The sequence below is a fragment of the Mauremys mutica genome, chromosome 2 (genome assembly GCF_020497125.1).
Source record: "Mauremys mutica isolate MM-2020 ecotype Southern chromosome 2, ASM2049712v1, whole genome shotgun sequence".
NCBI lineage: Eukaryota > Metazoa > Chordata > Testudines > Geoemydidae > Mauremys > Mauremys mutica.
Genome location: NC_059073.1, coordinates 38,192,266 through 38,218,217, shown reverse-complemented (window position 1 = coordinate 38,218,217; position 25,952 = coordinate 38,192,266). Strand labels below are relative to the sequence as shown.

Sequence of the window (25,952 nt, the reverse complement as noted above, 5' to 3'; positions counted from 1 at the left end):
AGGTTCAGCTTAGACCGCATCTGGCCTTTCTTCCTAAAGTTGTCTCCCAGTTTCATGTTAACCAGGATATCTTTCTTCCAGTTTTCTACTCCAAGCCACACTCAAGCAGTAGGGAGCAAAAACGTCATTTGTTGGATGTTCGCTGGGCCTTAGTCTTCTATATTGAGCGGATAAAACTGTTTCGGAAGTCTATTCAGCTGTTTGTCACAGTAACAGACAGTCTCCTCCCAAAGAATTACATCATGGATCACGTCTGTATCTGAGCATCCTACGTTCTGGCATAGATACCTGTCCCTCCACTTACAGCACACTCTACTAGAGCACAAGCCTCATCTGCGGCATTCCTGGCCCAGGTTTCAACCCAAGAAATCTGCAGAGCTGCAACATGGTCCTCAATCACACTTTTACCTCGCTTTATGCCATTATCCAGCAGGCTAGAGATGACACAGCCTTTGCCAGAGTGGTGCTACAGTCAGAAAACTTTTGAGCTCTGACTCCTCCTCCAAAATTTAGGCGTGATAATCACATAATTGGAATTGACATGAGCAATCACTCAAAGAAGAAAAAACAGTTACCTACCTTTTGTAACAGTTGTTCTTCGAGATGTGTTGCGCATGTCCATTCCAATACCCACCCACCTACCCCTCCATCAGAGCAAACTGGCAAGAAGGAACTGAGGTGGCAGTGGGTCGACAGTGCCCTATATTCCGCGCCATGAAGATGCGACTCCAGGGGGTGCCTGGATTAAACCGAACGGCTACTAATAAGGGAAAATCCAAATTAATGGTAATTTGACTGTTTCTCTCCAGGCAGCATCAGAAATAAATCAATGGGGACATAGTTAATCTGTCTGATAAATAATTGGAACAAGCAGAGTGTTGTCACCTAATTTTTTATAACTAACCTTAAACAGAGCACGTAACCTATAGTGATTCCTAGCTGTCATTGTAGTAACACCTAGTGGGTCACCAATTTTTCTAATTTCAGCAAAACTGCTCATTATCTCTTATCATCAAAACATTTCTAATCATAGCAACATGTTGGGGCACTTAAAATCAAGGTCACTATTCACTCTCTTCCATATTTATAATCTGTTAACTTTCTGTCCCATCCTCCCATTCTGAAAGCAAAGCTGCAGACATGAAGCTGCGTGGCCTTACTGCTCAGGGCCTAAGATTTTCCTAGCAATGTGATATTTGGTTTTCAGCTGGCAGTGGCTGAACATACAAAATTACTGACTGCAGTACTGTCCCATCTGGGCTACATGCAGGAATGTCAAATTCTGGGGTACCATTTCATTCACATAGGTGTTGGTGGGACATTTGATGCACAGAATTAAGTACACCACATATGATGGGCATGTGTAGGACCCATGGATCTTGAAAAGTATTTTGTGGGGGAGGTGTTGATCATTGTAGGGGTGGAGATACATCTATGGGTTTTTTATATTTTGTTTGTCAGGGTCTGGTGCTGTTTTGAGTTGATGTGTCCTGGTCTGTGGGGAGCTTGCTCCGTCTGATGAGGTTGGTGAGGTTAGAATTTTGTTTGAAGGCTAGAAGAAGGAGTTTGGAAAAGATTTCATTCAGAATAAATCCTCATCAAGTCTGACACTGATTGTATCATCCATTACAACAACTTTGTGACATACCCTGCTACATACTAACCCTCCATTGCCTGTGATTGAAGAGGTGTTAATTGCCCACTTCATTTAAATATTTTCCTATAGCATCTGTGAACTCTTATGCTTAACAATCTGTCCCACCTTCTGTTTAGCTTAAAATTTTAGTTTCCTTCTCCAGACCTGAAGAAGATCTGTGCGAAGCTCAAAATCTTGTCACTTTCACCAACAGAAGTTAGTCCAGTAAAATATATTACCTCACCCTCCTTGCAGCTCTCGTGTCCTTGGGCTAATACAGTTAAAACAACATGTAAACAAACATGTTATGCATAAAGATAGTTATAGATATTCCACAAATTGGGTGTAGGAATACATTTGTGAGGTAGAGATTTTATTCATTCTTTAAATGGCTTAGGGATAGAATGAATGACGTAATATGTCTTTTCCAGGACTTATTTCTATGTTTCTAAGAAACTAATCATGGTGTAATCATACTGCTTTTAAAAATTGTAAACTTATCTGGAAATGAAAAAATTAATATTGAGATTTTTTTCTGAGAAAGTGTGTTCACTATGTCTTCCATTAACACTTTATCATAGCATCCTGTGACCTGGCAACCTTCCAAAGATGGAGACCGTCTAATTGGACGGATTTTATTAAATAAACGACTAAAAGATGGAAGCGTGCCTAGAGATTCGGGAGCAGTGCTTGGACTGAAGGTTAGTAATGGACAATTTTGAAAATATGTATTACTTTGTTAGCTAAATGTTAAGTAATTACATTTAAAGTTCAGTAAACTAGGTTAATATGTAAGGAAGACATTATTTTAAATGTTGCCATTACACTCAGAAATACAGTATAATGACATTTTGTCTTCAATTATCAAAATGATTACTTTTTTAAGGTCTTAGATGTGCTTAATAAAATGTCTACTAGAAGAGTGTTGGAACATTGTTCATGTTAATGCTATATTGTTTTTAATTGCATTTATGGACTTTTATGTTTTAAATAAACCAAGTTGTGATTTAGTTTGTATTTATTTATTCTATATGATTGTTAAGCAATACATTTTCAGCTTTATTATGATTTGTTGTCTAGTATATATCTGCCAGCTTATAACTTACATATCTGTATCTCATGTTACTCATTTCATGTGTATCTTGTGGTATCAAGTGGAGTGCCCCAAGGGTCGGTGCTGGGGCCGGTTTTATTCAATATCTTCATTAACGATCTGGAGGATGGTGTGGACTGCACCCTTAGCAAGTTTGCAGATGACACTAAACTGGGAGGAGTGGTTGATACGCTGGAGGGTAGGGATAGGATACAGAGGGACCTAGACAAATTAGAGGATTGGGCCAAAAGAAATATGATGAGGTTCAACAAGGACAAGTGCAGAGTCCTGCACTTAGGACGGAAGAATCCCATGCACTGCTACAGACTAGGGACCGAATGGCTGGGCAGCAGTTCTGCAGAAAAAGACCTAGGGGTTACGGTGGACGAAAAGCTGAATATGAGTCAACAGTGTGCCCTTGTTGCCAAGAAGGCTAATGGCATTTTGGGTTGTATAAGTAGGGGCATTTCCAGCAGATCGAGGGATGTGATCATTCCCCTCTACTCAGCACTGGTGAGGCCTCATTTGGAGTACTGTGTCCAGTTTTGGGCTCCACACTACAAGAAGGATGTGGATAAATTGGAGAGAGTCCAGCGGAGGGCAACAAAAATGATTAGGGGGCTGGAACACATGACTTATGAGGAGAGGCTGAGGGAACTGGGATTGTTTAGCCTGCAGAAGAGAAGAAGGAGGGGGGATTTGATAGCTGCTTTCAACTACCTGAAAGGGGGTTCCAAAGAGGATGGATCTAGACTGTTCTCAGTGGTAGAAGACGACAGAACAAGGAGTAATGGTCTCAAGTTGCAGAGGGGGAGGTTTACGTTGGATATTAGAAAAAACTTTTTCACTAGTAGGGTGGTGAAGAACTGGAATGGGTTACCTAGGGAGGTAGTGGAATCTCCTTCCTTAGAGGTTTTTAAGGTCAGGCTTGACAAAGCCCTGGCTGGGATGATTTAGTTGGGTTTGGTCCTGCTTTGAGCCCGGGGTTGGACTAGATGACCTCCTGAGGTCCCTTCCAACCCTGAGATTCTATGATTCTATGACTTTGAGATAATAGTTTGTAATCCTAACAGAATACTAGCACAAGAATAAGAATTAATAACATTTTGTAAAAAAGAATGCAGAGAAACCTGTAAATGTGGTTTGAACTTCTTTATTTATGGCAAATTGTCAACAAGTTTGATTAATCTAATATTCTTCATTTAACATAGTACTGGCTTCAGTTCAAGTGCACAGCTTAGTCTGTAGTATGGGATACTATAAATAGGGATTATGTCAACATAATTTATTATGAGCTATATTAATCTGCTTTAGAATATTTTTGGAATTTTTATCTAATTGAAAAATGTTAACATTGTGAGAGAACAAGGTCAGAGAAAATGCAAGCTTGAATCATTGCTTTGGTATGTATTGCACTGTTTAAGGATCAGAAAATTTAAGACAAGGGGATAATAGTATCACTGTCAATAATTATTAAATACTTTGCATTCTGTTATATTGATGTACTTTTTGTTTTGTGGAATATGTCAGCACTTTGAGCGCAAGAATTACTATTGTGTTAACCACAGTAAATTGCTCTGAAAAATTATTTAAAATAATTTTTTCTGTCATGGATTTTAATTTTATCAGGTTGTTTCTTTAAGCTGTAAAACTAACCATAAAACAGATTTAATATTATTATTTTATTGCTGCATAAAAACTAAGTAATCTAAGGTATAGAATTAGAAGATTATACTGTATAATACATTCTTCCCTGATTCTCAGAGATACATAGTAAATTCAATGTGCCTCATCTCCATACAGAGAGAGATCCTTAATACAACAAGTATTTTTAATAAACGTAATGAACCAAATTAGATTTGATTGAGTAATTAATTAATTAATTTACCCCTTTGAATAAACTCTTATGCTTAGTAATATCATTTTGCAAATTACTTGTACCTTAAAGGTAGAGGTTTATATTAAAGGTAAATGATTCAAGCAGAAAATAGAGTTATAAGCACAAATTCTGTTGTTATGCAATTAAAAGTTCACTTTCAAATAGATTGAACAAACATTTTTCTTCATCAAAAAAATGCACCACCTTAGAGCCAAAGAAAATCAAACAAAGAAAAAGAGTCAACATTACAGAATATTATATTTTTCACAAAATGAGGCACTCAAAGATTGGTGGGTGGTTTTTTTGGAAAACTGTCTGAGGCAAAACCAGTCATTTACAGATTAAATATATTTTTACTGTATGCAGGGGAGAGAGAAGAAGCAAAAAAAAGTGGGGAAGAAGGTGTATGTGTGAAAAACGATTTAGGAAGAAAGGAAAGTTTCATACAAATATTAAATATTTGGAGACTTATTTACTTTTAGTGATAGTCAACATTTATGATATTTCTCCTGGAAGAGAAACATAATGTAAAATAGATTTTACAAAAATGCTTCTTTTTGTAACTAAATGATTTCAAATGAAGATTACATCGTCAGTTAATAGCAATGAATTTTGTGCCTTCCAGTTACAAATTAAGAAGTATAGTCTCTCTGAATACCTTCATCCAAAACCCTGTAATACCAATCTGAGCTGTATGCATTCAGATAGAACAGCATACACTAGGATTTCCCCCCCTAAAAATTACAGTTGTGAGGGTATATTTTTTATTGATGTGAACAGTCTAGCCCCTGGTACATTAAATGTTGCGTTTTTTTTAGCAGTTTTCAGTGTTGGGACTGTAAGCTTACACAGTTTACATGAACCATATAGTTTATAAACTTAAAAATTCTATATTTGCAATGATTTATCTTTAAACCACTTAAATATCCAGAGTAGATGCCAGTCAGCCAATATTCTGAGGGGTTTGTTTTTTCTTACATGTATACCAGAATCTACCTCACCTAGGCTGCATTTAAAAAAAATAAATCAACTACCAGTAATTATTTTGTTGATATTGCCATAAAGTCTGAATCATTACACATAATTCTATTTATGTGAAAACCCTTCTCTTCCAAACAGGTTGTAGGAGGAAAGATGACTGAAACTGGTCGGCTGTGTGCATTTATCACCAAAGTAAAAAAAGGAAGTTTAGCTGATACAGTGGGACATCTTAGACCAGGTATGTGTCTGCTTTAGAAATGAGCTACTGTACAGGAGACAATAAGCAAGAGAATAAGTTCTGATACATTTAATTTGACGTAATCATGCATACTAAATGTGATGAGTGATAGTAGTGCAGCTGATAAATTTGAAAGTTAAAACCAAGCCCTACGTTCAGTCACTAGAACTAGATTATCCATGTTGACACTTTTACAGGCTCTATCAACTCTCACATTTTTTCAAAAAAGCAACTAACTTTTAAAAAACAACCCAGAACAACAATGCCATATCTGGTGAATAACTGTGTTAGTTTTACTAGGCAGTAGTTGTCTTAGTTGCAATGTTAATATTTTGCTGGTATTTATCCAAACAAAGATGTCATTTGGGAAGCTTTTAGTTCTCCAGACCTCTACTATATTTAAGACACTAGACTTGTTCTAGAGTACAGATTGCACAATTCAGAAAGCTTGTAGTAGAATAGGGAAGTTGTCACTACCAGTGCAGTTCATAGGATTAGCTTTTTTTTCCTAAGAAGATAATTATTACTGCAATTGCAGGCGATGAAGTGTTAGAATGGAATGGAAGGCTATTGCAAGGAGCCACCTTTGAGGAGGTATATAACATCATTTTAGAATCCAAGCCTGAGCCACAAGTGGAGCTTGTCGTTTCAAGGCCGATTGGGTGAGTTGTTTTCTAAATTTTCTTACTGATTAAAATAAAGTGCTGTTACATTTCACTTTAGACCCAACATGTATTGTGCAGAGTTTATAGAGATTATAAAATAGTTCCCAATATTCTATAATCAAAAAGCATGAGTGTAGGGCCAAATTGTCCCCGTTAGGCCTGGGTTCAAATGGGTGGTGGTCGAGAGAGCTCTAGGAGGCATTCTGGAGCTTCTTGATGCACAGATTGGACATGCCTGCTACATCACCTCTTGAGAGGATCCAGAATATGTTCTTCTCAATGGATGGCAAATCCCTGTCCAGGACAGTAAAGGCACTGCAATTATTGTTGGCTCTTGCTTAGGGGAAGCAACTTATTCCTTGTCTCTGCTCCACACTTTTGTATCCACACATGGATTGGTCAAAGTGTGACCCATAATGAATCCGGACCCATTTCCTGATATGCTGCAATGTAGAGTTTTTGTCAGAATGTGTACAATGATAATATAATGCATAGGGAGTATTCTCTCATGTAGTGAAACCAGATTTTCTTCTTGCTCAGCTGTGAATAGACAGTCTAATAAATGATTGGTTAGCATCTAGCACATGATATCCCTCAGTGAAGCATTAGCACAACTCAGTACATAATTAACACTAATGTCTTATCTAAACTGTTCTCCCACCTCCTATTTAGTGTATTGCATTGCCCAATTGCTCTTACCTTTGAGATTTATTTTCTAATATCTAGCCTAAACATTTTCTTAGCTTCAGGCCATTTCTCTTTTCTTTATTGTCTTTAGAGACTGTGAATAAATCCCTTCCTTCATTTATACAATTCCTTCAAAGTATTTACAGATGGTGGCCATGTCCTCCTTTTCCTAGCTCCCTCATTTTCTCCTTATATGTTTTCTTCTCCCATGCTTATATCATTTTCTTTGCCCTTTTTATTTTCTCTATTATGTTTATATTTTTCCTAGCCTGTGGGTCCCAGTAGTATCTGAATTATTCCACATGACTGTGAAGAGGGGCATTATTACCTCCCTAATTTATTTCCTCTCCCTAGGCGTATGGCCTTGCGTAATTTGTATTGAATCTAATATTGTTGCATATAGCCCTGTGTATCTGATGATATCTCTTTGGTTTTGAATTTATAATTACAAAATTCCTCTAGCTTCAAACTACAGATATGTGATCTCTGAATGTCATGGTGATGAATAACCATAATTCCAAAGAAAAAATGTAATATGGTTTGATATTTCAGTTGGGATATTTCTATGTGGGTTCAGTTTCATGTTACAGTATTTGCATGGGTTTAATTTGAGGATATTTTGTGTTAAAGCTTCATTTAATAATGAACAAAAATTTTAATGTCTGTCTTGTCTGTAGGGTGGGAGAATGTCTCTTACATATGTGTTAGATTGCAAAAGGCAAGGACTAGATCTTTCTGTTTGTTCCGTAAAAAACCTAACACTTTGGGAAGCTGTAAAAATGATCATTAATAATAATAAGGCACACACTAACATGCACACTTTTTCAGATGGGGAGGAGTCACATTTTTTTCAGATAGGAGTAAGTTTTATATCTCTGTTACTTTCAGCTAGCATTATAGTTCATGGTGGCAACCTAAAGAAGCTAAAATACAATCCCCATCCCAAACTTAAGTCATTCATTTTCATTCTTTTCTTTTTGTGCTCTCCCATCATTGTGTGTCCTCTTTCTCCTCTCTTCCCAGTGCTCCATCTCCTCTCTGCTGTTGTTCCCTTCCCCATGATGTCCCCTTATTGACCCTGACACCACATATGCTGTTACCAGAACAGTTTTTCTGTAATTGCATTAGGAAGATGATGTAGGTTATCAAGACACTCTCATTCCCCATGTCAACAACAGTGTGCTGCATTGGCTGAAGAACTGAGCAGGGACAGAGCTGAGGTGCCTGTTCTGCATGCTAGACTTCTATTCGCTTTTCCCTGGCAGGGTGTGTTGCTGCAGGCCTGTTGGAAGAGAGGGGTATTTCATCCCCAGTACTCCAGTGGCTAATCTGAGTGGGTTTATAGGTGAGGTCCTAATTCAGAATGATTGGTTTCCCTTTTCAGGTACTTACTTGACTCTCATATGATTAATTCTCTGTCTCATCTACAGGTAAGCCAAGGAGGCTGTGTTGAGTTCTAGATCCAGATTAGATTTAGGTACTATTTGGAATTTGAGACTAAAACTGTATTATAGTTCAGTTTTGGTTGTAGTTAAATCTGACAAACTTTTCTTACTAGATTCCAGCTAATGTGTTGGAAATATCAGACTGTCAGGTGGTATTGGAAGATTTCCAGTCACAGCCAGACTGTGACTGGATAACATACGTCGTACTGGATTGGATCCAAGCAGACACAAATCTGTAAGGCTAGGTTGTGCTGATGGGAGTCAAATCATAATCAATGCAGAATTAGAAAGGAATCAGAGTTGAGGTTCCTGACCTGACAACGTTTTTTAAAAGGCCATTAATTCAGTTAAAATCACCAATATCTCACATTGCACCTGCCAGACCTTTCTAACTACACTGACACCAATGTCCATCTCTCAGATTGTTTATTAAGATAGCCTGTGGGGCTTCTTTTGGTGTGATAAATTCAAGTTCAGACCTTGCTTTTTGCCAGAACTGTCCAGACTGGCAGAGCCTGGTAATTAGCTTGTGTAAGAAAGAGAGTGTTTTGTGGAATTCTTAAGTGACCCACTCTGACATTCGAAGTGTATTGACATATTCCAGGGAGAGCTATATTCAGTTCTCCTTCAATGCACAATGGGTTGCTTAATATGGAGGCTGAAGATAATAGGTTAGGGTAGTAAAGGAGCGGGAAATGGTAGATACTGGAAGATCTCCCGCAAATGAAATGAATTAATGATTTCTGCATTTGGCTTGTCCCTCTCTCTCTCTCTCTCAAAATGAATACTAATGGATGAGCTGCTATTGAGTGATGATTGGCTATTTCTCAAGTACAGTAGCTTTTTCAGTTTTTTAAAAATGTTAATATATATGGTATTAACGCAGATGAGCGCTCTAAACCAAGGGTTCTCAAACCGGGGGTTGGGACCCCTCAGGGGGTTACAAGGTTATTATATTGGGGATCGCGAGCTGTCAGTCTCCACCTGAAACCCTGCTTTGCCTCCAGCATTTATAATGGTGTTAAATATATAAAAAGTGTTTTTAATTTATGGGGGGGGGGATCACACTCAGAGGCTTGCTGTGTGAAAGGAGTCACCAGTACAAAAATTTGAGAACTTCTGTCTAAACCAAGGCCTAACATGATATATTTTATTAAGTATCCCATCAAGTGTGCATACAGTGAAACACACCTTAAATGGCAAATCAAGAGCTGAATAAAAAAGGAAAATTGCCTACTAAGGATAGTGTACTAATAAAGATAGAGCTGAATTGTACTGGATTGTACTGGAGCTGAATTGTAATAGAGATATTCTAGAGTGGTGTCCTAGAATGGAGGTTGCTGCTTAGGTCCCTAAAGTCTGTGGCATTCTGGTACAGTAGAGTAGTAATTATACGCTAGCTTCATTTAAATTAATAAAAGACTGTTTAGCTCAATATGAAACTGAAAGAACAATCAGTACAGTACAGTGTTGTTTTTATATTAAATTCAATTTATTTTAAACTGGTCCTTCATTTTCAATTTGCAATATACCACAAACTTTTGAATTCACAACACATAACTGTATTGCAGAAGTTGTCAGATGAAGGTTTTGGAAAGTTGGTAGGGGAGAGTTGGAACTTTTGGAATCTGAGGAGGCCTAGGAGACAGTTTGGGATAAGCACATTGGCTTCATGTTTCTACTGAAATTGTGAGCAATGCAGCAGTTAATAATGTTCATAATTTAAATTGGCCACTTTTGGTTCCTACGGCTGCCAGGTGTCACATATCTTACATGTTATATCAGGCAGCCCTGTGATGCATTTTTGCAGCCTAGCTGGATTCTCATATAGCCAGCTGGGCTTCTGGGATATCCCCACAGTTGCTTTTTCCAGCTGTAGGGAGCTGCTGTGCTGCATGCTCTACATGCAGCAAATTATCCTTTTAGCTTCTCCACTCACTGCTGTCCCTGCTGGATCCAAATAGGAAAGAAATGGCTCGTGGGGACAAATATTTAAGGGCCCATTATTGACCTGAGCTAACCTCTTCTCAACTTCCCTAATCCTCAACACACTCCTAACATCTCAGATATCCCCCAACACTTGCTAACCGCATTGCCCTCATTACTCCCACCCCAGGTATACCCTTCCAGACAACACCTACTTTCCCCAACAACTTTCAGACCCACCCTCTCACCAACCCCAGAAATACACAAACAATCACACACCTACATTGTGATACCTAGACACTCTTCAACAACACATACCAACCCCAGTCACAGCTGCCAACTTTTTTGCAGCTCTGTGTCCTAACCACACCACTGGTGGGAAGAATGGGTGAGGAACATCAGTGACTCTCATCCATAAGGAATGTCACATATGTAGCTGGGCAGAACTTGGAAGCTATAGGTTTTTGGGGGCTGAATGGAAGACTCATATTTTTCAGTTTTCTTGTTTCAGCTATCTGCAGAGTCAGGAAGACACTACTTCATCTGTTCATGTTGGTTCATATTTTCAAGGTTTTATTCACAACCCTGTGTGCTAAAAATACATTTTTTGAATGACAGGTTAGATTTTGTACCACAAATCAGAGCCAAGGGGCAAGGAGCAGATTATGCTGTAAATTTTTTGGCTGTGGAATATGTGAAAGCCTGAATATGTTTTTATACAATAGCCTTAATAAGTACCTTACATGCATTTACTTACTAACATGATAGACTGCAACATTTCCTTAGACATGATTTATTGTGCCAGCTGCATCTCTTGTGATGCATTTGGATTATAGGATACTGCAACACCACTGAACTTAGAAAGATCCCTGCATCATTAAATAAGGGTATCTTTCTAATTATCTGTAATACTTCAAGAAGCATTTGGTAAGGCTGTACAATTTTTTTTTTACTAGATTAGGTGTTTGATAATCATACTATAGACTTGTTTTACTGTGTCAGATACCAGATGTTTCTGGAAAGATTTTTTTAATGCTGCATTTTCCTCTTATATACACAAACTCAAACACATTTAAACACAAATAATTACTTTTAATGTTGTTTTTAGTCTGACTCACAGCTGAAGTTCTTTATTTGACCCTGTTTTGTCCAAATAGCCTTACAGTGCTTTTGAAAGTATTTGTTCTTACCAGCATATAATGCAAGTTACATATGCATATCTTGGGGAAAACAGACATCTGTGTGCTGTAGGCATAATGAGGTACTTAATCATTGGAACATCAGTGCTTCAAAGTGACATAGTTGGTACATGGAGCTGCATCTGACATGACATTTTGCCTCATATAGTAGTAGGTACATGTGACAGTATTAAGTAGTTATATCTGCTGTGTTAGCCTGCACAATGAAGATCCTGGTTCGGGGATTCAAGTCAAATCCTTACCCTTACTTGGGCATAAATTTATTTGTGATCTGTATGTTTTTTATCACCTGTGTTCATTCTCAGACTGATTGCCAATAGTTTTCACATATTAGAAGATAATATATTCAGGCTATTCCTGTCTATTTGTCCTGTTGTCAAACAAAATTATGGACTTTTACAGAATGAGTAAGATTTTATCAATGCCATGACCATTGCTAGTAATGGACACACTGAGACAACCAGTGTTAAGGATACAACTTGTTTAAGGTGGTTTATATCATCACAACAAACTCACAGTTCTAGTTTGTGCTTAACTTTGGAATGATTGTATTTTTTCTTTCATTTTATTTACTCAGCCACAATGTCTGTGACTTTATGGGTTCTCAGTTACATTCATTAAACATAGACCTTTACTTGTTTTTGAACTATATATAGATAGATATAGACATAGCTATGTAAAAATGTGAGGAGGTAAATATTCCCTCTGGCTGACGATAGTCAGTAGATGTATGGTTTTCTCAAAGTACTATGTGGTGATTTGAAATGTGTTATAGTTGACAGAACTTTTAATACTATTGTTAGATAAAGGATCCAACTGTCTTGCTTTTCGTACTTACAGGGATATTCCCAGAATACCTGACAGTACACATGCACAACTGGAGTCCAGTAAGTTTCATATACTGAGTAGGAAAAACTTAAATCTCCCTTATGTGAGCACAAATGGAAAAGTTGTCATCTATTTTCAGTGTAACTCTTGTCTCTGTGTCTGTCTACATATCTGTCTCATCTACCTTCTCTCTCTCTCTCTCTCTCTCTCTCTCTCTGTGTTTAATAATGAACTGTCAAAAGTCAGGAATTTAAAGTTAAGCTTGACATTCTCTTATAAACTCATGCTGCTCTTTAATAAAAAGAAAAGAAAAACATAGTGGTAAATACTGTGCATAAAGGGCTGAATGTCAATTCTAATGTTTAATTTCCTGTACTTTGCTGTTTTGCATTTCAACTGTAAGGAGATGGATATTTTGAAATCAGCACACTTCTGTTTCAGTTAGACCATTCAGTATAACTGACCAAAGCAGTATTTCGGGAAAAAAGAAATTGTGGCTTGGCTTAGAACCCGTGTGTCAGATTTCATCTGGAGTTATTTTTTATGGCTGTTTTACTGTGCTGTTATAATAAACACCACCAATTAAAGTGGTGGCACAAATTTAATTGTAGTAATGTGAACAAGCTTCTACAATAACTCTTCACTGGTAAGCTAAGCCTTACAATAAAATCCATTATGTTTTTTTACAAGATGTGGGATATTAATATCCAGTGTTCTGTATTGTATAATAACTTGATATCTTCCTTTTACTCTACTTGTAACATCACAAACATGTCATCTCCCACTTTGCAGAAGTTGTTGCTGTTGTGTATTTGGTTGTCATGGTTTTTGCTGCTATGGCAACTGAGTTAGAGTATTATGGTCTGTAAATAAAATGGAGGTTTTGGTTAGCTGTCTGCTCTCTGGCCTCAAGTGATTGCTTCCTACTCCGGCTGCCCCAAGGATATAACACTGGCGACGAGGGTGGGATCCTGGTGCTGCTCCAGTAACAGAAGGAAGTAGAAGTCAAGGTAAAGACCAAACAAAGAAAAAAAGCTGCTTCTTTGCACTGACTGTGAAAGTGAAACTAAAAATCATGGCTACTCTGACCAGGCCCCTGGAGCCTTTTGATGAGAATACAGAGCAGTGGCATGTGTATACTGAGCGTTTTGAGCTTTTTTTTATTGCAAATGACATTACAGAAGCGAAGAAGGTGCCAATATTCTTAAGTGTTGTAGGGGCTAAAACCTACTCCCTGCTACACAGCTTACTACACCCTGTTAAGCCAGCAACTAAATCTTACAGTGACATTGTGGAAATCCTGGGGTCCCATTTTTCCCCAAAACCACTGGTAATTGCTGAAAGATATAGGTTCCACAAAAGAGACCAAAAGGAAGATGAAACAGTTGTACAATTTGTAGCCATTTTAAAAAAGCTAGCAGAACACTGTGAATTTAAAGAAATGTTACATGATGCCCTGCGTGACAGGTTAGTGTGTGGCCTGTACAGTGAAGCTATACGGAAGCGCCTACTGACAGAGGCTCAGCTTACCTTACAGAAGGCTGTTGATATTGCTGTCTCCATGGAACTGGCTACAAGGGAGGCACAATACATCGGTGCACCCCCTAGGGTGCAAAAAGTGTCACAAGAACCGACCCACAAAACTGTGCAGAGTCAAGAATGTTACCGCTGTGGTAAGCCAGGACACCAGGCATCAGAATGCTGGTGTAAGGACCTGGTGTGTCGACACTGTGGCAAAAAGGGACACATTGAGTGTGCCTGTAAACAAAAGAAAAAGAGGCCTGTGGTCTGGCCGACAAAAAGAGGAACCTTGCATACTCTAGAGCAGACCCAGGATGATCAAGGAGACACCTCATCACAAGAGGAAGTGCCACTGCATGTTTTGTCTTTGGCAGCGGGCTCACATGAATACTGGGTAACCCCCTTATTGGAGGGCAAACCTATACGCATGGAACTGGACACCGGTGCAGCTGTCTCGCTGGTCTCTGAGACTGTGTATAAAGAAAAGCTACAGCATCTTCCACTTAAGGCAACAAAAACTGTTCTGAAGACGTATACGGGAGAAGCTGTGCCCATGGTGGGCACTATTGATGTTAAGGTGGAGCTCAATGGACAGGCCGCTAGATTGCCACTGTTTGTGGTGAGAGGTAACTACCCAGCCTTAATGGGTAGGTCTTGGCTTGGGAAGATTCAACTGAACTGGGCAGAAGTGCACCGGATGACTAAAGAAGAAACCAGTCTAACCCCTATACTAAGGAAACATGCTGCTGTTTTTGGAGATGATTTGGGAAGTATGAAGGGAATCACTGTGACATTGAACATTAAACCTGGCAGTCCACCAAAATATCTGAAAGCCCGAACTGTGCCATATGCCATCAGGCCAAAGGTTGAAGCAGACCTGGAGCGCCTGGTCACCAATGGAGTCCTAATACCAGTTACCCATAGCTCATGGGCCACTCTTATCATTCCAATAGTGAAGAAAGATGGCTCTCTCCGGATTTGCGGGGATTTTAAAGTCACTGTCAATCCAGTGTTGTGTGCAGAGCAATACCCGCTTCCCCGCATCGATGACCTCTTCGCAGGCTTGGCTGGGGGACAAAAGTTCAGTAAGATTGATCTGAGTCAAGCATATTTACAGATGCACGTCGATGAAAAGTCCCAAGAGCTGTTGACTATTGTGACTCATAAGGGGCTTTATCGATTCTGTCGCCTACCCTTCGGAATAACATCGGCTCCCGCCCTGTTCCAGAGAGCTATGGACCAGATCTTGTGTGGCTTGTCAGGAGTTCAGTGCTATCTGGATGATATCCTGGTCACTGGAAGAAATGAAGAGGATCACTTAAAGAATTTAGAGGCTACCCTACAAAGATTGGAAGAGTATGGCCTACGAGTTCACAAAGACAAGTGTGAATTCTTCAAGCCCTCTGTTGAATATTTGGGACACATAATCGATTCTGCAGGTCTTCATAAGGCCCCTGCAAAAGTTAAAGCTATTGTGGAGGCTCCCCCACCACGAAATGTAAGCCAGCTGCGCTCGTTTCTAGGACTACTGAACTATTATGGAAAGTTCATCTCACAGTTAGCCACACTGCTAAAACCACTTCACGAGCTCCTTGGGCAGAGCAAGCCCTGGAAGTGGACTGAAGCCTGTGATGTTGCATTTAACAAAGCTAAGGATGCATTGTTAAATTCTGAAGTTCTAACGCACTTTGATCCATCCTTACCCCTGCAATTGGCCTGCGATGCCTCCCCTTATGGAGTGGGAGCAGTCGTGTCACACATTATGCCTTCGGGAGAAGAGAGACCTATTGCTTTTGCTTCACGCACTCTAAGCAAAGCAGAAACTAACTACGCCCAAATCGAACGTGAGGCATTAGGAATTGTTTTTGGAATTCGGAAGTTTCATCAGTACCTCTTTGGGCAAAAGTTTACTCTTCTTACAGACCATCGACCTCTGACGTCAATTTTTGGACCCTACACAGGCATTCCCCCATTAGCTGCTAGTCGTATGCAACGTTGGGCATTGATACTTTCAGCACACACATATGAAATCAAATATCAGAAATCCACTCTGCACGGCAATGCAGATGGCCTCTCGAGGTTGCCTTTGCCGGTCAAACATCAAGATAGTGCCCAAAAGGAAATCTTTTACTTTGAACAGGTAGAGAATACACCCATCACTGCTACTCAGATAAAGAAGGCAACTCGCGTTGACCCAGTATTGTCCCAAGTTATGGACCTGGTGATGCATGGAAAATCTCGACAAACCTCTCCGGTCTCATCCGACCTTGTTCCCTACATGTCCAAACGGATGGAGTTATCGGTCCAATCTGGTTGTTTGTTGTGGGGGAGACGTGTCATTATTCCACCACCGCTGAGATCACAGATGTTAGAACAGCTACATTCCGGTCACTGTGGAATAGTGCGCATGAAGGAAATTGCACGAAACTATTTTTGGTGGCCTGGATTGGACAGCGCTATTGAAGAGAAGGCAAAAGCTTGTATGTCATGTCAGGGTGTGAGGAATGCACCCCAGTGGGCACCCCTACACCCATGGGACTGGCCTGAAAACCCGTGGCAACGTATTCACGTTGACTTTGCTGGCCCCCTTGAAGGAAGCATGTTCTTGGTGGCAATAGATGCCCATTCTAAATGGCCAGAAGTCTCTATAATGCAGTCCACTTCTGCAGAGAGTACTATCCAAAAACTACTGGGACTCTTTAGTTGTTTTGGTCTGCCAGAACAACTTGTGAGCGACAACGGACCGCAGTTCGTTTCTCAGGAGTTTCAAAATTTTATGAAGGCAAATGGGATACACCACATCACGTCAGCACCATATCATCCGTCCACCAACGGATTAGCTGAAAGATTTGTGCAGACAATGAAAAACGCTTTGAAATCAGCAAGGGGACAACACTCCATTCAAAAGCGTCTGGATATCTTCTTACTTTCCTACAGAAACACCCCTCATGCTACGACCCAGGCATCCCCAGCCTTTCTAATGTTGGGACGACAGCTGCGCACTTGCTTTGATCTGCTGAAACCTTCTGAACCCCGACAAATTGTGCAACATCAGCAGCAATATCAAGTCATCAGACGGGCACCCAGAGCAAAAGACCGAACCTTTAGCCCGGGACAGCCAGTTTTGGCTCGGAATTATACTTCCAGAGCTAAATGGGTCCCGGCCACAGTCATCACTCAAACAGGACCTGTTTCCTACACAGTCCGGACTGCAGAGAATGTTACCTGGCAGCGACATGTAGATCAGCTGTTGCCAGGTCATGCCAGTCCTCAGGACCCATCTGCAGTTGAGGGGTCTGACTTCACCTCTTCTGGTGAGGCACCGAATCACGAGTCACCTGTTCCTGACTGTTCTCCTCCATTACTGCCGGCGGCTGAGATACCCCTTTGCCCAGCACGAGCTGATACCACCTCCTCACCCGTTCGTGCTGCGGACCCTGAGCCCCTAGTGCTTTCGGGTGCAATAACACCAGAAGTTCGCCGTAATCCACCTAGAGACAGAAGGCCTCCTCATCGGCTGGATCTCTAGCTAGGGCGAACCCACGGTTATGGGGCAAAATAATCCCCAGGGTTTAGCCGGGAATGGAGGCAGTCTACCCTCCTTCTCTAGTCTAGTGTGTGTTTTTTTTTTATTTAGGGGATGTTCTTATTAGGGGGGGAGGAATATGTTGTGTATTTGGTTGTCATGGTTTTTGCTGCTATGGCAACTGAGTTAGAGTATTATGGTCTGTAAATAAAATGGAGGTTTTGGTTAGCTGTCTGCTCTCTGGCCTCAAGTGATTGCTTCCTACTCCGGCTGCCCCAAGGATATAACAGTTGCAGCCTCCAGATTAAAATCCCCAAACTCTAGCATCTTCATTCTGCTATTTTTATAAAATTTGCAACAACATTTAGAGTCTGATTCTACTAGGAGCCAAGCACTTGTGCAATGTGCTGAGTACCCTGAACTCCCGGTAAAGTCAATGGGAATTGAGGATGCTCAGCAGATAAGCATAATATACAGTCATAAGTAGTGGAATTTTTTATTTATGCTATGTGCTTGACATGAATGTTGACAGCTTAGTTTTTATTAAATTTTGCTCTTTTCCTTGCAAGCTATTTGGTCATCCTGAACACATTAAAATAAGGTTCCAGTTTTTATCACCATATACTCCATGTTTACTATATGTGTGGCTATAATTGTGTTCTGTAATATGTCAGAAATAATGTTTTTACAGACCTCTGAAAATATAAAGCACAATACAAGTGCTAATTGTTACTATTTTTTATAAATTATATTTATTTATAATTTCAGGTTCTAGTTCATTTGAATCTCAAAAAATGGACCGACCATCTATTTCAGTGACTTCTCCCATGAGTCCTGGCATGTTGAGGGATGTTCCACAGTTCTTGTCTGGACAACTTTCAGTATGTAACCATTTGTTTAATCCTCTCAAATTGTTTTTTATAACATACACAATTTTTATGCAATATGACAGCTAGCTGTAAAATAAAGATCTTGTAAGAACCTAATTCTCTTCTTTAGTGCATGTTTCTCAGTATAGGCAGGGCATGCCTTTTAAAGTGCAGCCTTTTCATCATCTATTGGGAATTTATATGTGTCCATTAAGCTATTAGAGTGATATTCTGAGACGTTTAAGGCCAAATTTTCAAATGTGCTTGAATCTTGCCTCCAGCTGTATTTGTGCAATTGAGTGCACACACTTTTTGAGCAATAATGTCTACCCATGCATTTGACAATTTTTTTCACCGTATGCCTGGATGTTAATACTTGAAAAATCCACACATAAGTGCTTATGCATATAAAGTTGCAGATATTCAGCTATCCATTCTGTGAAAAAATTGGCCGATGTTTTCAACAATTTAAAGAGTACTGTTCTCTCCACTGATTCCTCATGGTGCTCACTTTCATTCTTCTCATCCTCACTGTGACCAAAGCTCATCCAAAGAATCCACAAATACATCCTCTGAAATGATGATTTTTGGACTAAGCTAAAGGTTTGGGGGACTTTTATGCTCTCAAATGATATTTAGAACTCTAGGGAAGGATTTTCAAAAGTGCTCTGAGTTGGCCTAACTCTATACCCATTGAAGTCAATGGTGAAGCTACTGGTGATTTCAGTGGGAGCAGAGTTAGGCCGCTGTTGAAGATATTTGAAAAATCTCACCTTTATATTTTTAAAAAAATATAAAGATTGATGATCAGTGTGATATAAAAATGCATACAGAATCTAGATAAAGTGTTCATAAAATTCTCATATCTGATGGAATGTTATGTAGAGATGAGGGGAGCGAATATTTTTTTCCAGTGTAGTCAGTAGTCTTTTCTGCTACTTTTTAGCTATGGATGAGACATTATTTGTTTTGCTTATCGGCACAGCCACCTGTAACTATTTTTCTTTAATTTCCTGTACTGCTCTGCTGTTAAACTACTTTGCAAGGCTGTATTATTTGGAAAAATGAGATTTAGATAGCCTCAATATAGAGCGACTAGTAGGTGTGGAGACTGCAAAAATCTTTGCGCTAGTTTAAAATACAAGAACAAGGGGACACAAACTTGGGCTATCAAAGATACAACCATTAAAGTTTCTTTATTTAAGGATTAATATATAGAATAACTTTTCAAGTACAGCAAAACGTAATGAAAACATAAATAAAAAAAGACTTAGCCAATCATATGTAGAAAAGAAAAAATATTATGGGCATGGCTACAGCCTCAAAGCAGGGGACAAGACAAGAGTGACTTCCTGGCTGTCCTGACTCCAGAAACACCCCCCCCCTTGTATCTAAATACAAAATTTGCATAGGTTTAAGGTGAGATTTTTGAGATGAGCGAGAGTAATACTGTTTATTCTCCAGATTGTTGTGATGTCACACTTTGAGATAATGAAAACCCAGGATGCTTATGAGCTAATATTAGGGGATCTGGAGGAATGGTCTGATTTAGTCACTGCAATTGCAGAAATCACCCAAAAAAAAGTAAATGTCAAAAAGACATATTACTCAGGGTTGATGTTTACCTATTTTTTAATGAATTTTATTTTCAGTCTGTACATTTAAATGTCTTTTAAATATTTCCTTTTTAAAATGCCTTCCCATCAAAGAAAACCATCAGGAAGAATTCAGAGAAATCTTCACTATCTTTGCCCTCTTGGGACTGACTTATGTACTATCATGCATCAAGCAAAAATGAGTTCTCTTTCACAAATATTTTTCACAGAACCTTTTCTGGAACCATTAATTCTTCCTTTTTTGGGGATAGACAAACCTCTTGAGTCATACAAAGTCTTCTTTCCTGTCTTTTGTTTTCATCCATAAGTTTAGTTCACGTTTTCTTTGTCTACTAATGAGCTTTTCCCTGTTTCAATCAATAAAGCAGCTGATTTTCAGAGTACTGACCATCCACAACTTCAGTTGACTGAAATGGAAACTGCAGGTGTTCAGTATCTCTACAAATCAAGCTCTAGCTCTCTTAAGCTGGGCACCTAAAATTAGTGGACACTTCTGAAAAGCAGATATCTTTTACTACCAGCAGAAAGAAAGTTAAGGTAGGGAGATGATTAGTATGAAGTGTATTATTTCTTCAAATTCCCTTGATAACGTTCTATCTGAAAATACTTACAGCCCTCAGTTTACTTTCCTTCAAAAAGATGTAAGTAGAGTATGTCTATCCATAAAGTATTCTGGGGTTGTATTAGGCAGCCACGACTCCTATTGTCATGGATTGGCAGAGCCTACTTCCTGCTATCTGCACAGCACACTTTTTGCTGCAGCTGCCACAGGGGCCCTATAATTCAGTGATGGATGTAGTGGGGTATGGGTTGTGCTAGTCCCTGCCTCCTGGAACATAGAGATGTCTGCTGTCACCCTAGAGGTGTGGCACTTACTAGGCAGCTGTCCTATTCTGAAATAGAGCTGGTCAAAATTTTTAATTTGAAAAATGTTCCCAGAAAAAAAAATGGGTTTAATTAGAAATGAAATATTTTATGGGCAATTTTCATTTTTGAGAGTACAAACTTTATGGAAATATGGTTAATTTTATTTTGAATTGAAATTGTAATTTAGTTTTGTTTTTTTGAAAACTAAAATTATTGAAATGTCTAAATTTTGGATTTTTGTTTTTTCCCCTTCAGCCTCCTTTGTCTCTTTTTTCCCTTTTGATACTGAAAGCAGTGCTATCAATTGGATTCCCCTTTAAACACACGTTTTCTTTTCTTTTTTCATCTTTCCCACTGTAGCTTTCCAAAACCTACTCAATTTTGGAAGTGGACAGAATGGGAAAAGAGAAATGAGACATTCTAACTTGGCTTGTCAGAAGTTGAGGAAATTTTGTTCAGTTACAGAGTTGGTGTCTGTCTTTCATTCGTTCATTCTTTCTCTGTTGTAAGCAGTATTGTTTTAGCTGTGTTGGTCCCAAGATACTAGAGAAACAAGGTGCGTAAAGTAATATCTTTTATTGGACCAACTTCTCTCATCAACATAAGTTGATCCAATAAAAGATATTACCTCACTTACCATGTCTTTCTTTATTTTTTTCTGTATTTTTCCCAAAGTTGGAGCAAATGGCAACAAAATTCAAATTTTTGAAATTTTGAAAATTCTGATAAAATATTTACCATTTTTTGACAAAAAATGAAAAATTGTTCCATTTTGAATTCTGAGAAATGGAAGCAACTTCAACATTTTTTGTGAAATTATTTTTTCCATTTTTTTCATCAGCTGTGCTCTGAAGATCTAGAGGTTGAAGAGCAGCTATCTGAGATGTTAGAGAGGGAGGGAAAGACTAATATTTCAGAACCACTTGGAATGATTTTGGCATGGTGTCTGGTTGGGAAGGAAAATACTGCAGAATCCTGGGTCTAGATGGGAAGAAGGATACATGAAGATGCTATTGTAGGTGTGAGCATTGTGTGGGTGTGGATATGTGCAAGGGATAGTGCTGGTCTGGGTAGGAGACGTCAAAGGAAAAGGGGTGATGGCCTCCTGTCTGCTCTTGGAAAATTCTTGAAGCATATAGAAGGCTGCCTGGCCTCCCATACCAGTAGACACTATCAGATATTGTCAGGGTAGTTAGTGTGTTGTAGGATGTGCTGTAACAGAGGGCTGCTGGGATTGGTGGAGGCCTCCATAGTTCTGTTAGAGGTGTGCATAGTTTGGATACGTGTCTGCATTTGTGTGTGCTTAACTAAACTCTACTATCCATTTTTAAAAAGTTTTTATTGGTAGTATGGGACTACAGTATATATTTTTGCTATCTTCAGTCTGATTTACTGCTTGCTCTTCCAGCAAAAAATGTTCATAACACCACACATTAAACCAGCCCCAGCGCAGCAAAAGTAATGATATGTGGTTGATTTCCTGCATGCTATTATATGTATTTTGGTAGTGCTATGGCCAGGATTTCATTTTCCTCATACATACTTTGGCTATGCCTGATGCTGGCTTCCTGCATGCTTCTATGTGTACAATGTTTTTTAAATGCTGAGGGTGAAATCTTGTGTGCTCTCACATGTATTTTGGCATCAGTATGGATGGAATTTTGTGTATATGTTTGTGTAGCAGGGCAATGCCAAGAGTCTGGAGGTTTATTTTGGCCTTAGAAACATAAAACCAAAGAAGGTTGCCTGAGCCCATAACTTGCTATATTCCTTGGCCAAAATGTTCAGACTTAGGTACCTAAAAGTAGGTACCCAAGGTTCTTCTTCGAGTGCTTGCACATATCCATTCCAGTTAGGTGTGCGTGCGCCGCGTGCACGTTCGTCGGAAGATTTTTACCCTAGCAACACTCGGTGGGTCGGCTGGGCACCCCCTGGAGTGGCGCCGCTATGGCGCCGTATATATACCCCTGCCGACCCATCCGCCCCTCAGTTCCTTCTTACAGCCCGTGATGGTTGTTGGAACTGTGGAGCGCGGCTTCGCTGATCTCCACATCCCTAGCTACTCGTAGTTCTGTACAGTTAATTGTATTATAGTTCAAAGTTTTATAGTTTCAGTTAGTATTAGTTATTGTATTGATAGTTAGTGTATATAATTAAACGGGGGATCAGGGTTAGCCCCTTTTCCCCACCCCGGTGCGGGCTCATGCCCAAGGCACCGGGATTCAAACCGTGATCTGTGTGCCAGAAGCCGATGCCAGTAGGGGATCCCCACGACTCTTGCCTCAAGTGCCTAGGGGAATCCCACCTTACGGACAAGTGCCGCATCTGCAAGTCCTTTAAACCAAGGACAAAGAAGGAGTGGGACTTTAGATTGAAGCAGCTCCTCATGGAGTCAGCACTCACTCCTGCAGCGTCAGTACCGAGTGTCCAACAGACTGCTTCGGTAAGGAGCACCCCTTCAGCTCGGACCGCTCCGGTACTGAGAAGGAACCCCAGCACCGACCTCTGCCGGCACCGACATCTGCTCGGCACCGCTCCCTGTCCCCGAGACCCAGGAAGCAGCAGAGCACTCCGACCTCTACAGCACAACAGAAGGAGCGCCCTTCGAAGACGGCTCGCCCAGCACCGTCCTCTGCCGAGGCACCGTCACTCGTGGCACTGCCACCTGCGACTCCGCTGAGCTCGGCACCGTCGATTCCGGTCCCACAAGGGCCGTTGAGTCCAGTGCCTGACAGCTCCCCAGCTCATGCTGTGGTTGAGCTTGCCCTGCCTTCTACACCAGAGACTTTCTCCACGGCACGGGAGCTCATTGCGATGACGGAGTCCACGCGGCCTCAACCCCCGGCTCCGCGGGTGTGGGTTATTCAATCAGTGGAGAAACTGGCACTGATAAGGCCACCTTCCGTTGCCCCAACGGAGAGGCGTCATTCAAGATCGAGATCCTGCAGACGCTCTCGTTCACGACGTTCCCGCTCCCGGCGCCGCTCGCAGTTCCGGTACCGCTCTCCATCCCAGTACCGGTCGCGCTCGCGGCACCGGTCCACATCTCAGTCACCGACCAGATACTCCCGGTACCGATCCGACTCTCGGCACCGATCTCGGCACCGTGCTTCCCGCAGTCGCTCCAGACAAAGGTACTCGAGGTACCGGTCGACCTCCCGGCACCAATATGGTAGAAGGTCCCGGTCTCCCTCACGGTACCGTTCCGGCTCGCAGTACCGCTCTCCGGCACCGACCCGAGAGCGCACATCCGCATCTGTGGCGCCTCCCCAAGATTTCTCGGCACCGCCGTGGCCTTCCAGACACACATCGGTGTCTTCTCAGGCCGGTAGTGCATCCTACCACCAAGATAGGGATGCTGACATCCCCAGCCAAGGTCCTCATCACTGGCCCTTCTGGACACCGTGGGCGTACCATGAATCCCAAGGTGCTCCACCAGTGCCTCCATGGTCGGTCCCGTCACAACATTGGGCACCGGAGGCAACGATAAGCCGTCCTCCACCTGCGGGCACGGACGAGGCTGCGATACCAGTGGCAGACACCGAGACTCCACCTGACACAGAGGATGTTCCGCAAGTACAGGAACCCCTGCAGGACCCTCCTCGTCCTTCTCGCCTGATGAGGTGGTGTCGGGAACATCCTCCTCAGGCCCCCCGCCAATGGATCTCAGGGCCCATCAGGACCTCTTGAGACGAGTGGCCCTGAATATGAGCCTACCGGTGGAAGAGGTCCCTGAGGTAGAGGACCCTGTTGTGGACATCCTCTCGGCTGATGCACCCACTAGGATAGCCCTGTCTTTTATCCGCACCATCCAATCCAATGCGGATACCATCTGGCAGACCCCGGCCTCGGTTCCACCTACAGCAAGGGGAGTGGAGAGGAAATATATGGTCCCCTCCAGGGGATACAAATACCTCTACACTCACCCAACTCCTTGCTCATTAGTGGTTCAGTCGGTGAATGAACGGGAGCGCCATGGCCAACATGCCCCAGCCCCTAAGTCAAAGGAGGCTAGACGCATGGACCTCCTAGGCCGTAAAATATACTCTGCTGGAGGCCTCCAGCTTAGGGTGGCGAACCAGCAAGCCTTCCTAAGCCGGTATAACTTTAACACATGGGTGTCCATGGGGAAGTTCACGGAGCTTCTTCCGCAGGAGTCCCGCCAGGAGTTTACCGCTCTCCTCGAGGAGGGTAAAAAGGTAGCGAGAACCTCCCTCCAGGCTTCTCTGGATGCAGCGGACTCTGCAGCCAGAACTTTGGCATCAGGCGTGACGATGCGGCGCATCTCCTGGCTCCAAGTGTCCGGCCTTCCCCCGAATTGCAACAAACAATTCAGGATCTGCCCTTCGATGGCCACGGCCTTTTCTCAGATAAAACTGACCCCAGACTGCAAAGTCTGAAGGACAATCGCGTTATAATGCGCTCACTGGGTATGCACACACCAGTGACCCAACACAGGACCTTCCGACCACAGCGACACCGCCCGTATGCCCCGCCTAGACCGCGTCAGGACTTTGGCAGACGGCGTGGCAGGGGCAATCGTCGAAGGCAGTCTGGCCCTCAAGGAGGCCAAAATCAGGTGCCCTCTAAACCACCCGCGGGAGCTAAACAAAACTTTTGATGGGACGCCCGAGGGCGGCCCACGAGTTACTTTCCCGGATCCTTTTCCTCCATTCCTCAACCGTCTCTCTCATTTCCTCCCTGCCTGGTCCCAGCTCACTTCCGACCGCTGGGTCCTGCGCACGGTGGAATTGGGATACCACCTCTAGTTTCTTTCAACCTCACCTTCCCACCCTCCCTCCCTGTCCCTCTTCAGGGACCCCTCTCACGAGCAATTCCTCTTACAAGAGGTCCAATCGCTCCTAGCTCTAGCAGCCATAGAGGAGGTACCAAAAGACATGAGGGGTAAGGGGTTCTACTCCCACTACTTCCTAATCCACAAGGCAAAGGGAGGTCTGCAACCGATCTTAGACCTG

The 25,952-nt window shown here is 41.5% G+C and overlaps 1 protein-coding gene across 18 annotated transcripts in view; it reads left to right on the top strand.

The window, feature by feature from the left end:
• The window catches only part of RIMS2 (regulating synaptic membrane exocytosis 2), a 799,605-nt gene that overhangs the window by 446,785 nt on the left and 326,868 nt on the right, over positions 1-25,952 (top strand). For 17 of the 18 annotated variants that reach the window (XM_045004549.1, XM_045004555.1, XM_045004557.1 and 14 more), the window contains 5 exons: positions 2,218-2,337; positions 5,728-5,827; positions 6,366-6,489; positions 12,590-12,636; positions 18,393-18,505. The exons of the other annotated variant lie outside the window; for it this stretch is intronic. In XM_045004549.1, coding sequence (XP_044860484.1) covers positions 2,218-2,337; positions 5,728-5,827; positions 6,366-6,489; positions 12,590-12,636; positions 18,393-18,505 — 504 coding nt within the window. The remainder of the gene's footprint in view (positions 1-2,217; positions 2,338-5,727; positions 5,828-6,365; positions 6,490-12,589; positions 12,637-18,392; positions 18,506-25,952) is intronic. 18 annotated transcript variants of the gene reach the window in all.